A 14,443-nucleotide genomic window follows, 5' to 3' on the forward strand; every position below is an offset into this window, starting at 1 on the left:
ATATGCTCCTAAGATTCGATGGAATTTGGTTTCCATTACTAATCTTCTTAATTTAGGTTATTGTATAAACTTTTATAATCATTGTGTGAAACTTCACATTAACTCTGTGTTAATTGGGCATAGTTATATAATAAATAGTTTTATAGTTCTTGATGTAGAACCAAATAATAATATGGTTATTTTTTCAAATATTGCTCTTAATAATAATACTGATGTTAATGATGAAATTTGACATGCTAGACTAGGACATATAGGACAAGAACAAATGAATAGATTAGATAAAGAGAGTCTTTTATGCGCTCATGCTAAGATTAACTTGTTTATATGTGAGCATTGTCTTACTGGAAAGACAACTAGGAAACAATTTGTAAAGCTATTAGGGTTAAATCATCATTACAATTAATTCATTCAGATATTTATGGTCAAATGTGTTGAAATGTATATTAAAAGACTAGCTTTTTGTATAAACATTTATTTAGAAATAAGAATCACATTGGTCAAATGTCTACATTTATGCTAAGTGTAGTTGTTCAATGAATTTGTATTGTAGATAACATGGTGTGTGGTGTCACACACAGAAGTTCATGTTATCAGTTCCTTATAAATTATAAACAGTTGCTCACGACCAAGATGGAATGGGACAAACCATCAGAGTGGTTATAGTGTAATTAGGTATTAGTTTATCTTGACTAAAAAATTACACTAGTACACTATGAGTGTATTGAGCAAGACCATTTGAGGTAGTTTCTTTTCATACTGACTATATAAAAGAACAATACCTCTGTTATTATGAAAGTGTGTGTTCTTAATTATGATATAATAACAAGCATATATACTTAATATTTAGTTCTTTAATTTATCAAAGGGTGCGATTTAGCTCGTTAAATCAATAGGCCCGATAAGTTGGGAAATGATATTATTTATATGGTGTGTTGTTGATTATAGAATGAAACTGTGTCCTAGTAATCTAGGTTGATGATGCCCCTTGAGGAGCTCATAAGTGTTAGGATCTCTTCGTACGGCTAGAGAGGGGGGTGTGAATAGTCGACCCCAATTGCTCGCGTTTCTTTCTACAAACTAGGGTTAGCGCAGCGGAAACTAAATGCAGAAAGAAAACAGGAGAAGAAATCAAACCTCTACGCAAGGATGTAACGAGGTTCGGAGATGAAACTCCTACTCCTCGGCGTGTCCGTAAGGTGGACGAAGCCTATCAATCCGTCGGTGGATGAGTCCCAGGAAAATCGGCTAAATCAAACTCCTTGTGGGTGGAGAAACCTCGCCACAATCACTTGCAACAGCAAGCTAAGAGTACAAGAGAATAGCAAGAACAAAATACAACAGGAATGTAAACACAGTAGCTTGCCTTCTCGTCGACTGGGGTCCCGGATGAAGTAGCAACTTCACGGACAGATGCAACAAGCAACTCAGCAGCAGCTGATCCAGTCGTGGAATGAAGCTCGCGCGAAGCTTCGACAAGGAGGAGCTCAACAAAGCTCAAGCACACCAGCACTTCGCAACAGGAAGGAAGAAGAAGAAGTTGTAGAAGTATGTTCACCGAAGTCCTGTAGCCCTCTTTTATACCTGCGAAGAAGAAGAGCATAGAACTAGCCGTTGCGTCGCAACGGCTAGATTCCTGATCGGTCCATGGACCGATCAGGAAACCTCCTGATCGGTCCACAGACCGATCAGGGCTTCGATCGCGAGATAGGTGGGAACGGTCTGTGGACCGATCAGCTGTGGCCTGATCGGTCCATAGATCGATCAGTGTCTGATTTCACTCGAGCGGTGCAGACAGTGTGGTGGATCGGTCAGACCGATCCACGGCTTTCTTCTCGCGAGGTTGCGTTGCCTCCGATCGGTCTCCCGATCGATCAGAGCCATGGCGATCAGATTGCACCCAGTGTGCTACTGAGTGTTTCCGGATCGGTCACCAGACCGATCCAAACTTCTCAGCCCTAAACCTAAGGCTTCCACACCAACATCCGGTCAACCTTGACCTGTTGGTACATCATCCCTAGCATCTGGTCACTCCCTTGACCTGCTAGCACTCCCCGCTAAGTGTCCGGTCAATCCCTTTGACCCACTTAGACTTTTCCACACCAGATGTCCGATCATCTCTGATCCATCTGGATTTTCCTCTTCGTGCCAAGTATCCGATCACTCCCATGATCTACTTGGACTTTCCAACACCAGATGTCCGATCACCCTTGATCCATCTGGATTTTCCCTTGCCTGGCTTCACTCACCAGGACTTTCACCTAGCTTCACTCACTAGGGTTTTCACACTGCCTAACATCCCAGTTAGGACTTTCTCACTGCCTGGCTTCACTCACCAGGACTTTCCAACTGCCTAACATCCCAGTTAGGACTTTCCCACTGCCTGACTTCACTCACCAGGACTTTCCACACTGCCTAACATCCCAGTTAGGACTTTCCCACGTGCCAAGCTCCCTGCTTGGACTTTTCCCGTGCCAAGCTCCCTGCTTGGACTTCTCCAGTGCCAAGTCTCCATACTTGGACTTTTCGCGTGCCAAGTCTCCATACTTGGACTTTTCGCGTGCCAAGCTCCCTGCTTGGACTTTTCCAGTGCCAAGTCTCCATACTTGGACTTTTCAGGTCAACCAGGTCAACCTTGACCTAGGGTTGCACCAATAATCTCTCAACCATCTATTCTTGTCTCACATCAAGAATATAACTCTCTCACGAGTGTCAAACATCAACATGCAACTCAACTAGGTCAACCTTGACCTAAGGTTGCACCGACAATCTTCCCAAGTCAAACATCAAAATACAACTCGAGTCAAGTCACCTCGAGTCGGGTCAACCAGGTCAACCTTGACCTAAGGTTGCACCAACAATAAGGATTGTCATGTAAACCCTGCAGGTGGAATTAGTCCGACATGATGATAAGGTTGAGTGGTACTACTCTTGGAGCTAGATATTAATTAAAGTGAGTTGTCAGTAACTCATTTAATTAGTGGGCATTCAATATCTTAAACACAGGGAGACTAACACACTCATGATAAGAAGGAGCTCATATAGTAATATGAGATTGGTGCGGTAGTGCAATAATAACTCTTTAGTGGTATGAGTTATTATTGATGAACTTGAGTTGGGTGTTCGGGGCGAACACGGGAAGATCAAGCTCATCGAGAGACCAAAACCAATTCCTCCTCTCGGTCCCTATTGTAGTCTCTTATTTATAAAGTCTTATACCCACCTAAATCCAACTTCTTATCCACCTTAAGGTGGTCAGCCAAGCCTAGTGGGCATTCAATATCTTAAACACAGGGAGACTAACACACTCATGATAAGAAGGAGCTCATATAGTAATATGGGATTTGTGCGGTAGTGCAATAATAACTCTTTAGTGGTATGAGTTATTATTGATGAACTTGAGTTGGGTGTTCGGGGCGAACACGGGAAGCTCAAGCTCATCGGGAGACCAAAATCAATTCCTCCTCTCGGTCCCTATTGTAGCCTCTTATTTATAAAGTCTTATATCCACCTAAACCCAACTTCTTATCCACCTTAAAGTGGTCGGCCAAGCCTAGCTTGGAGCCCAAGCTAGGGACGGCCAAACCAAGGCTAGATGGGTTCAAGTGGTGGCCGACCCTAGCTTGGAGCCCAAGTAGGGTGGTCGGCCATATTAGATTAAAAGGAATTTTATTTTTAAAATATTTTCTTATGTGGAAGCTATGGTTTTAAAAGAAAGTTTAAAATTCAAGTCTTTCCTCTTATAGCTTTCTACAAAAGAAAGATTTGATATCTTTCCTTATTTGTAGTTAAAAGGAAGGTTTTAATTTTTGATAAAAATTTTCTTTTTGTAACCATCCTCATGGTTTTAAAAGAGAGTTTTAAAAATTATGAATCTTTCCTTTTATAGCTTTCTACAAAAGATTAAAAGAAAGATTTGATATCTTTCCTTATTTGTAGTTGAAAAGGAAGATTTTAATTTTGGAGAAAACTTTCCTTGTAACCATCCACATGTTTTAAAAGAGAGATTTTAATTTGTAAAAGTTTCCTTTTATAACCAACCATGAAGGGAATTTAAAAGAAAATTTTTTATTTTAAAAATTTCCGGAAACAAATAAAGAAGTTTTAATTTTGTGTTTAAAACTTTCCTTGTTTGAAGCTTAATGAGGTTGCAGACCATAGAAAGTTTATAAGGAAATTTTTAATAAAACTTTCCTTCTTAGACATTGGCAAGGAATATAAGGAAGTTTTAATTATAAAACTTTCCTTATTTGCCAAGACCAAGGAATATAAAAGAGAGGGTAGAGGTGCCTCACCTCATAACAAATACATCTATTATTCCTCTTCTCTTTTCCTTGGTGGTGGCCGACCCTCTTCTCTTGCTCATCCTCTTCTTTTCTTCCTTGGAGGTCGGCGACATCACATCTCTTGGAGCTTTTGGTGGTCGGATCTTGTTAGAGGAAGAAGGAGGCATTGTTTCTTAGCATCCCTTGGAGCTTGGTTGATGGCCGAAGTTCTTCATCTCTAGAAGATTATTGGTGGTCAAAACTTGGAAGGAAGAAGAAGGCTTGGGTGGATTCTCGTCTTGGTAGATCATCGCCCACACGACGTCCAAGATAAGAAGAGGAATACAATAGAAGATCGTGAGGTCTATAAGCTACAAAAAAATGTATAACTAGTTGTCTTATTCTGCATCATACTAGTTTTCTTTGTATAGATTTTGAAATACCAAACACAAGAGGCTAACGATTCTAGGTTTCGGATTTATGATTCGAATTTGTATTTCTTTTGTTTTTCGATCTTGTGATTCGATTGTTCTTATTGGTTAAACCTAGGGTTACTATAAGGAGATTAAATATTGAATTTCGTTAAAAGGCTTTGTCTAGGAAGTGGTGGATGCTCTCATACCCAAGAAGGTCAAGTGTCTCACCATGTTTAACCTGGAAGTCGATCTCTGAAATAAATATTTAATTGAATTTGTAACATGGGTGGATTTGGATCAATAATGTTAAGCATCGTTTGCGATTCAAGTCTAAACCACTAAGAACAGATAAGTTGAATTTAGAATCAATAATGTTAAGTTCTGTTTGCGATTCCAAATTTAATTTCTAAATAACACAATAGCTTGTTAGGAATGGTTCGGGAATTGCACAAAAATTTTTATACAGGGGAACCAGTACGATATTCCGAGTAGCAACCAACAAAATGAATGTGAAGGCTAGAAATGAGAGTTCATTACATTTATTTATGACTTCACACATTTTGATCATGTGTATTTGATTTCTCACAAATCTAAAACATTAGATTACTTCAATCATTACATGAATGAAATTGAGAATCAATTGAAATGTAAGGTTAAAACATTGTACATTGATCGTGGAGGTGAATATTTATCTGATCAGTTCAAGATAATTTGTAATGATAAAGGGATTATTAGACAACTAACTATCCCTAGAATATCACTGTAAAATGAGATTGTTGAAAGAAGAAATAAGATTCTTCTTGAAATTGTTAGGTTTATGATGGTGCTGGCTAATTTGCTAATCTCCTATTGGGGAGATGCATTATTAGTTGCGGCCTATATACTTAACAAAGTACCTTCAAAATCGATTTTATCTCCCCTATATGAATGTTGGACAAGCAGAAAGTCATATTTAAGTAATCTAAGATCTTGGGGATCAGCTGCCTACGTTCATGATAAGATTCATAAATATAAAAAATTAGGACTCGGAGGTAAGAAGTGTATCTTTATAAGATATTCTGAGACTTCTAATAGTTATGTCTTTATTGGTGAACAACAAGATGAAACTCTCTCTGAAATAGAGTCAAGAGATGTTACTTTTCTTGAAATTAAGTTCCCAACACGAGGTGAAGTTAATAAAATAATTCCTTTATTTGTGATAAAGGAGGAGGATAATGCTCATTTATCAACAAATCTAGTATCATGAGAGATGCATAAATCTAGTCAACTTAGTGGGAGTGATTTACTACTAAATGATTTAGTTTCTCAACAGTCTAACCTACAAAGAAGTAGTCGTCAGATTATTCCTCAGAGATGGTTTGACATTGAGAATGAAACATTGATGATTTTCCCAGTTGACCATGAGGAACCTTGAATAGTTGAGAAAGGTTTGAGAATCTCAGTAAGAGAAAAATAAAAAATTACAATGGATGAGGAGATGGAGTCTATGAGAAAGAATCAAGTTTGAGATTTAGTCTATCTTCCTCCGAGCCGAAGGGCTATTAGGATTAAGTGGATTCTCAAAATAAAGAGGAAAGCAGATGAATTGATTAATTAATACAAAGTTCGTTTAGTTGTAAAAAAATATACCCAAATGGAGAGTATTGATTTTGAAGAAACATTCTCTTCAGTCGTGAGTTTGTGTCAATACGTATCATCCTAGCTATAGTAGCACAATTTGATATGGAATTACATCAGATGAATGTAAAGATGGCTTTCCTTGATGGTAATCTTAACGAAGAAATCTATATGGCACAGTCAGAAGGTTACATTGCTGAAGACCAAAAGAATAAAGTATGTAGACTTGAAAAGTCTATGTATGGGCTGAAGCAAGTGTCAAGACAATGAAACATAAGATTTAATGAAGTCATTTTGTCTTATGATTTCAAAATGATCAATGAGGGTCATTGTGTTTATCTAAGAAAGAAAAAAAAAAGTTTGTCATCTTATCATTATATATTGATAATATGCTAATAGCTGGAAGTAACATAAAGTATATGCTAGAAGTCAAGTCGTGGCTTTATCACTATTTGACATAATAGATATGGAAGAAACTAAGTACATCTTAAGAGTGAAGATAATTAGAGATCAATCAAAAAAAAATTTGGGTTTATCTCAAGAGACTTATATCACTAAGATGCTACAACACTTTAATATGTCGGATTGTAATATTGTATCCCAAGACTCCTGAAAAAATAACCTAAATGAAGAAAAAAATATATGCAGTGTTATTGGTAGTTTGATCAACACTATATTATGTACTGATCTTGATATAAACTATGTTGTTGGCTTGATTAGGTGTTTCCAGTTAAACCTAGGATCGAGACACTAAAAGCAGTGAAAAGGATATTCAGATATCTCAAAAGGAAAGAGGATTATTATCTCTATTTTCAAGGATCATATATGAGCCTGAGTGGCTACACAAATACAGATTAAGCAGAGGACCTTGATGATAGAAAATCCACATCTAGCTATACCTTCTTGCTGAATAGTAGCTCCATCTCATGGAACAACAAGAAGTATGCTTGTGTAGCCATGTCGACAATAGAAGCTGAGTATGTGGCTTATTCAACCGTTGTGCAAGAGATTGTCTGGTTAAGCAGGTTCCTAAAGTATCTGAAGATTGCTGAGGACAGTGAAAGTCATGTTACAATGTACTATGGCAGTCAAACTACTATAACTTTTTCTAAAGATCCTAAATATCATAGCAAAGGCAAGCATATAGAAATTAAGTATAATTTTATAAGGGATATTATTGACAAGAAAAAGACAGTTCTTGAATTCATCCCTACACGTAATATACTTACGAATCCTTTTACTAAGTCATTGACTAAAGAGTCATTTCAAGGACATGTGAAGTCTTTGGGACTTCGAAGAATGTAACTTATTGTAAAGATATTGAGATAAATGAAAATGTCATGATCTATGCAATGTATATGTTTTTGTTATATTTGAAAAAAATCTCGATAAGCATGTTGGCAGATTGAGATTGATCCACTCACATGGACAATCATCTCTAAGTATAAATAGAGATAAGACCGTTACTTATGGGACAACTTATGTAGTTATAAATAGAGACATACTCATAAGTTAAAGTCGTATTGATAATTGTGTCAAGATGAGATCATTTGTGTAATGATTAAAGTAAATGAATCCACTATTTACTAAAACTGCTTAAGCCATATTGGAATTCATATGTTGACTTCATGATTATATATTAGGTATGTGTAGATCAAAATCTGTACAATGTTAGATTTTTATGAAAAATATACTCTCTTTTTAGTAAAGAGAATAACATCGTAGTATATGATTCATATCATATGTGCTGTGGTGATAAAAAAGGTAGTAGGAGAATGGATCTCTGCTTCTCTACCATGTGTGACCCTTGAAATTTTAAGTTAATCTCAATCTTATCCTAAGTGACTATTTAGATGTCTATTTGAAGTTCTGATCAGTGTCTACTACTTTAGCATGTGTTCAATTAGTTGTGGGTGATTTGGTCTATGGAGCATAACTAAGAAAAAGACTGATTATAATAAATAGATTTTAACTAAAAAGGAATATTAAGATTGATTTACATCTTTGACAATTATTCACTTGTATCAGTTAAATTTTTGTTCAGTACATAAAATATAATTATGAATAATTATATGATTGAAGATATATAACATACTTTTGATATAATAGTCATTATGAGGGACTAGAGATGTTTATATTGATGTAAATAAACTAATCTAGGGTAAATGCAAGTTATTGATATCTCTGATTCATTCTATAGAGCATATATGTAAGATGTAACAATCTTTTTAGTAATTATTGCTCATTGTGCTTGCTGTCGCACGAACCATTTTTCCCTAATATATGGAATGAATGTTCTTATTTGGTCTTTGTGACATGATCATCTTGTAGTCTATGTGACTGACATGATCTATGTGGTCATATAACCATTATGGATTGACTTGGGTGAGTGGAAGATGTTGGCAGATTAAAAACGTTACAGATTCGAAACGTTGTAGAAGATTTATAACGTTAAACATTGAGGAGATGATAGGTTCATCTCTCTTAACGTTTACAAATCGATACTTTCTTCCTATATAACTATGCGTCCAAGAGCAATCAAAGTAGAGGGACGTAAATTCGAAGGTAATCAAAGAGAAGAACGGTCGACGAGTGGATGTTGGTTTGTGGAAAGATGTGAAGGTTCCTATTTGGTGATCTTCTCCAGGACAGTAGCTTTTTCCTTCATGGTGATCGTTGTCGGGACACAACGATGATATTCTCGATCAGCGAATTTCTCTTCTCCAAGCACTTTAAATTTATTTTGTTTCGTGCGAATAATTTATTATAAGCAACAATGAGAGTATAGATACATTAAAAAAAATTACAGAGCATATTAATTTTGATCTGAAATAATTTAGAGTTCTTTAACTCTATTTGAATTCAAAAGAATGGTGAATTCAGATTTATAATTCAACAATAATATAAATTGGGAGTTATACATTTTTAAATTGATAAAGTTAAAATTTGAGTGTCAAGAGAAAGGAAAAATATAGAAGGAATGTGATACATACTTTTATTTTTACAAAAATGAAATTCGTCATCCGACATCTCCATATGATTACCTTCATACTATTATGAAAGAATAAATTAAAAAATAAACTAGGAGATAGGCACTTAATTATAAAAAGTTAGACAATAATACTGAAATTTTCTTAATATTGCTGTTTAAAGCCGATTATGACCTTATTTATGAAGCCCATTACTAGCCCATCGAAACCCTAAATGCTACATATAGCTTCGAGGAACATTAAGCCCATTAGTTCACTCTCCCTTGACGCATCTGCGACGCCGCCGCCGCCTCCATCGAACCTCCGCCGCCGCCTCCATCGAACCTCGTATGGGGAAGAAGAATAAGAAGGATTCAGGTAATGGATCCGACGTGATCAAGTCTCTTTTCTCCGCCGATAACCCATTCCGCCGCACGCTCCAGGAGGAGTTACCCGTCGCCTCACCGGCGCCGGAGCTATTGCTCGCCGAACAGTCCTTGGACCGAGAAGATCGCGCTGGAGTTGATGTCGCAGACGCGAGGAAGAGAAAGCGTGATAAGGTGAAAGTAACTCCTGTCCTCGACTCGACCTTCGCTTCGGTTCCCGAGAAAAGGGAGCGAGTTGGCGACGAGAAAGAAGAGAAGAGAAAGAAGAGAAAGAAGGCTGAGATTGAGGAGGCGTACGAGAAGAGAAAGTACGGTGTAGAAGAGAATGCTCCCGAGGGCGGTGAAAGGGCCGCTGTGGTTGAGAAAAAGAGGAAAGCGGAGGATTCGGACTCATCGCAACAGATTGTCCCCGAGAAATCGTTTGATGATGAGAGCAAGATTGCGAGGACGATTTTCGTGGGCAATTTGCCATTGAAGACCACCAGAAAGGCTTTGTCCCATGAATTTATAAAGTTTGGGCAGATTGACTCTGTCAGAATTAGATCCGTGCCGATTGTTGATGTGAGTGTTCGAAACTTTGGAATCGTGGATATTCACTTCTACTGAACCTCATTGTTGTTCTGTTTTTCTGATTTAGACTAAGGTTCCCAGAAAGGTGGCGATACTGAAGGGAAAAGTTAATGATGCTGTTGATCGGTCAGTGAATGATTCGTACATTTAACTACTGATAGGAAATCCTGCAATAACTTTATGTTTCTTCATCGCAAAAACTTTTATTTCCTTGAATTAGCAACTAGATGACTAGTTTAGTGTTGTTATGCCACTTGCTCATGCAGTATGGTTAATATTGGAAGGTTCAGTAAATCTAAAATACATATCTTTGGAAATAATGAACGGGTATAGGATTTTTATCAAACGTTTAATGTGTTCACTACACCATAGTTCTAATGGAAAATAATCTACTACGTTAGTTTACATTTACTGTGTTCATTACACCATAGTCTAATGAACAATAAATAGTTATTGTTTGATTCCATTTCTCATGTAACAAGAATCTTTAATAGGAACTTATTAGTGCTAAGCTTGTTGTACCATTTCTCTTTCAAGAATTCTCTACTGGGATTCAAACAACCAATACAATTTGAATTGTGAGATTGCAGTATGCTTGGCATTAGTGCTGCCATTACTTTTTCCAATAGTTCCTGCTACGAGTGCTCTTCTGCAGCTTTATTTATGCATTTACCAGCATACTCATATAATTTTCTGTTTTTGACTTTTGATCTATCATTGTGTCCTTTTACATGGCAGTGTAAATGCATACATTGTGTTTAAAAATGAGCAATCTGCTAAGGCTGCATTATCTCTGAATATGACATTGGTGAGTGTTTGTTGACAAAGATGCTCATAAGCTTTAGTTAGTTATTTCCTTTCCCATTTGATGTTTGGTATAATTACTTGGATTATATTCTTCCTTTTAATTTAAGATACTTGTGCTTAACTTTAGTTTGGAGGAAATCATATTCGTGTTGATATAGCGTCTCCACCAAGTAAGCAGCAGATAGGAGAGGCTCCCCTCTATGAGAGAAAGAAGACTGTTTTTGTAGGAAATGTTCCCTTTGATGTGAAGGTACCACCCTATACATTTGATGGTTTGTCATATATAATCTTTATGTCTTTTATCAAGGATGGGAGTTATTTCCTTTAACTTGTTTGGGATTTCTATAATTACTTGTTGTGCTTTGCTTGCAGGATGAAGAACTTTACCAATTGTTTTGTGGAACAGATGTATCAGCATCTAATGTGGAAGCTATACGGGTTGTTAGGGATCCTCATACAAGCTTGGGAAAGGGAATTGCATATATCCTGTTTAAAACACTGGTATGATTGACTAGACTATATCTTAATAGTATATTTGTCTCCCTGATCTTATGTTTATATTATTGTATCTACTCTCTGCACAAACTTGTTATGTTGGGGAGAAATACAGTAATTAAACCTTCATGAATCAACTTTTCTCCTTGAAGTATCAACTAATAAAGGGAAAGTTATATAGTCCACTTTTCTTCTATATAAAAATAGGAAGTTAGAGATAAAATTAGGATATACTGGATATATATAACAAAAGTTTGCTCCAATTTTTTCTCGTTGAGCTTCTCAATTTGCCATACCTCGAGAAGTGGAAGGGATTATGGTTCCTATTCCACCTAAAATCTTAGGAATTTGTTGGTAGTTGGAATAAATTTGTAAGCCAGGTTGGCTGGTACATTTTAGAATAATTCTATGTATTATTTTCCTTTTAATTTTATGCCACAGAGTTAAAACCAAGAAAGTTTTGTTACCTTCAGTTGCCTTATATGTCAGATTGCTGACCTCTAGTTGTGCCTTGGAACACTTATCTTGTAGTTTATTTGGCCTTGAGGTTTCATGTAGCACGATAAATATTTCCATCATTCTCTCTCTTTTGTGAATTTCAATGTACTATATTTCATCTTGCTTCTGAACTTTTGCACTAGAACTCAACTAAACATAATACCAGTTTTTGCCTGAAGAAGGGGGAGCAATGTTTTCTAGTTTGAAAAGATAGAGAGTTTAAATCTTGCATCCCTATAATGATTCATTCCAGTCATTTAGGAATTTATAAGCTAAAGGCATACATGAAAACTATTTCATAGATGAATGAAGTTTGTTCAAGAATATTATGAAGGCCAAGTTTTGTTAGCCGGATTATTTAACTGCCTCATGACACTGTTTCTGCAGACTCCAGTTAATGTTGTTTAACCTTGTTATTTTACATGATTATTTTGGACAGCTATGAAATTGTGTAATATTAAAGTTTCTTTTGGGAGCTTCATGTTGATATCCAAAACACGTTTGATCTGCCTGTTGGGCTGTTTAGATTGTTTAGTTGGTCACTCTATTTGCTTTAGGCCCCTCTTCCCCATTACCATGATATCATGAGAGATCTCATTGATACCCTGACCATTAGTTGCTAGCAAAAATGGGTTTAATTGGAATTCATATTGTACATGCAGGCTGCTGCCAATTCAGCTGTTTGGAAAAAGGATTGGAAGATCAGGAATCGTGTTCTTAGAGTTTGCCATGCAAAGGCCATGGATGCTAAAACACAAACTGTTGTTGCAGCATCAAGAACGAAAAATAATATTCCACAATTCAAGAATCGTCTGAATAACAGTGGAACATCAGGTGAAAATACTAAACCTAAGGCGAAGGCAACTAATGTTTCGTACCAGGGCATGAGATCTAGCAAGTTTGGTGTGCCCAAGAAGTCAAAATTTCAGATCAGACCTAGCAGTCAAGGTGGTCGGAAGATTAAAAGGGATGGAGAGCCAGACAAGATGACTCATGAAGCTAAGCGGCCTGCGGTTGCTGCTAGAAAGGCAAAGCAACTCCAAAAGAAACAAGGGCAAATGGCCAGTGGGATGTCGGCAAATAATCGCATGAAAACGAAAGGAAGAAAACATTAATATTCATGCTATAGTTTTAACTGTCTCAAAACTGAGGAAGAGAATTAACCACTCGGGTGGGAGTTGTAGGTTATTACATTGTGAACCTTTGCTTATATTCAAAAGAACAGCCTACCAAATTCCATCATAGTGCGAAGTAGTTATCTGGGAATTTGTTGGGTATAATTATTGTTGTTATAATTTTTTATATTCTTTTCATTTGTTGGAATTTTTGGTGATGGTCAAATAGTGTGAATTAGTTCTTTGTATTCAATTTCAGCTACTTGTTTTGCCTGATCAATTTTAACTTAAATTTAGAGTGTGTTTGGAAATCTGCAGTTCTGTTTTCTCCAGAAGTTGAGATTCCAATCCGAGAATGGGCAGTGAGTAATTGATATGTCAGATGAATTTTGCTAAAAGTTTAATAGTTTGAATCGAGTCCATTCCACTCATGTTTTGGCACTGATAACTCTTCTTTACCAACAAATGACTTGAAACAATTTCATTTGATTTCGATCTTAAAAAAAAAATTTTGAATTTAGTATGGGAATAATAAACCTACAATATTGATCTATTAAGTGTTTTTTTATAATCCTGCTCTTGGAATACATTATTCTTGAAGGTGAGTGATTTGATTTTATAGAAATTTTTCATTGACCATTAAAATAAATCGGGGAGTACTCATGGTTGTCCATTTAGAGTGGCCAACATTTTTAAATTTATCATCTCACGAGAGAAAAATATCCTATAGTATGTCAACCTTAGATAAGAAAATGTCTTGAGTACGCCAAACTTAGAGACTTAATTAACCATTTGAGTGTTTTTTTTATATATAATCTAGATTTTCTAATCAATAAATTTTTTTTTTATGAAGATGATCGGTCCATCCTATGAAATTTTTATTGACCATCAAAGTAAATCAAAAAATACTCACGATTATATCCATCCGGAGCGGTCAGCATTCTTAAATTTATCATCACTTAGGGAAATATGTTATAGTATGTGTCATATAACTGAGATTCAAACTGATTAACCGCTGAAATATCTGACCGTTGCACGTTCTGAGCGAACCCATTAAGTGTCTACCCACACACGGTGTTTATTTGATGAATCTACAGATCCACGAAGCTTCTTGATCTTGATTTCAATTTACGATTCCCACACTTATCTCTCAGTTTTATTTCAAAATTTTCTTACGAGCCAGTAAATTGAATTTTGTGAGCTACATTGGTTAGTAAGAAATGGCAAATGACAATTACTGTTTAAAAGTATAGGTAGCTTTGGAACACAACAAATGCCAGATAGATGCATAGGAAAATTATAAAGATC

The 14,443-nt window shown here is 36.3% G+C and overlaps 1 protein-coding gene across 1 annotated transcript; it reads left to right on the top strand.

The window, feature by feature from the left end:
- The first annotated feature begins 9,511 nt into the window (after positions 1-9,511).
- Positions 9,512-13,388, top strand: LOC121983948 (nucleolar protein 12-like). The gene is made up of 6 exons (XM_042536662.1): positions 9,512-10,211; positions 10,288-10,346; positions 10,959-11,028; positions 11,155-11,277; positions 11,400-11,528; positions 12,683-13,388. Exons 1-6 carry the CDS (start codon positions 9,615-9,617, stop codon positions 13,133-13,135), a joined length of 1,431 nt encoding a protein of 476 aa, XP_042392596.1. The 5' UTR covers positions 9,512-9,614; the 3' UTR covers positions 13,136-13,388.
- The last annotated feature ends 1,055 nt before the right edge of the window (positions 13,389-14,443 follow it).

This window comes from Zingiber officinale, chromosome 5B (assembly GCF_018446385.1).
Source record: "Zingiber officinale cultivar Zhangliang chromosome 5B, Zo_v1.1, whole genome shotgun sequence".
Classification (NCBI taxonomy): domain Eukaryota; kingdom Viridiplantae; phylum Streptophyta; class Magnoliopsida; order Zingiberales; family Zingiberaceae; genus Zingiber; species Zingiber officinale.

What these genes read in the sequence shown, in the direction of transcription:
- LOC121983948 (XM_042536662.1), top strand. Translation starts at nt 9,615, where the DNA reads ATGGGGAAGAAGAATAAGAAGGATTCAGGTAATGGATCCGACGTGATC. An exon ending in TATCTCTGAATATGACATTG is followed by an intron (nt 11,029 to 11,154) that starts GTGAGTGTTTGT and finishes GCTTAACTTTAG; the next exon opens with TTTGGAGGAAATCATATTCG. An exon ending in ATATCCTGTTTAAAACACTG is followed by an intron (nt 11,529 to 12,682) that starts GTATGATTGACT and finishes TTGTACATGCAG; the next exon opens with GCTGCTGCCAATTCAGCTGT.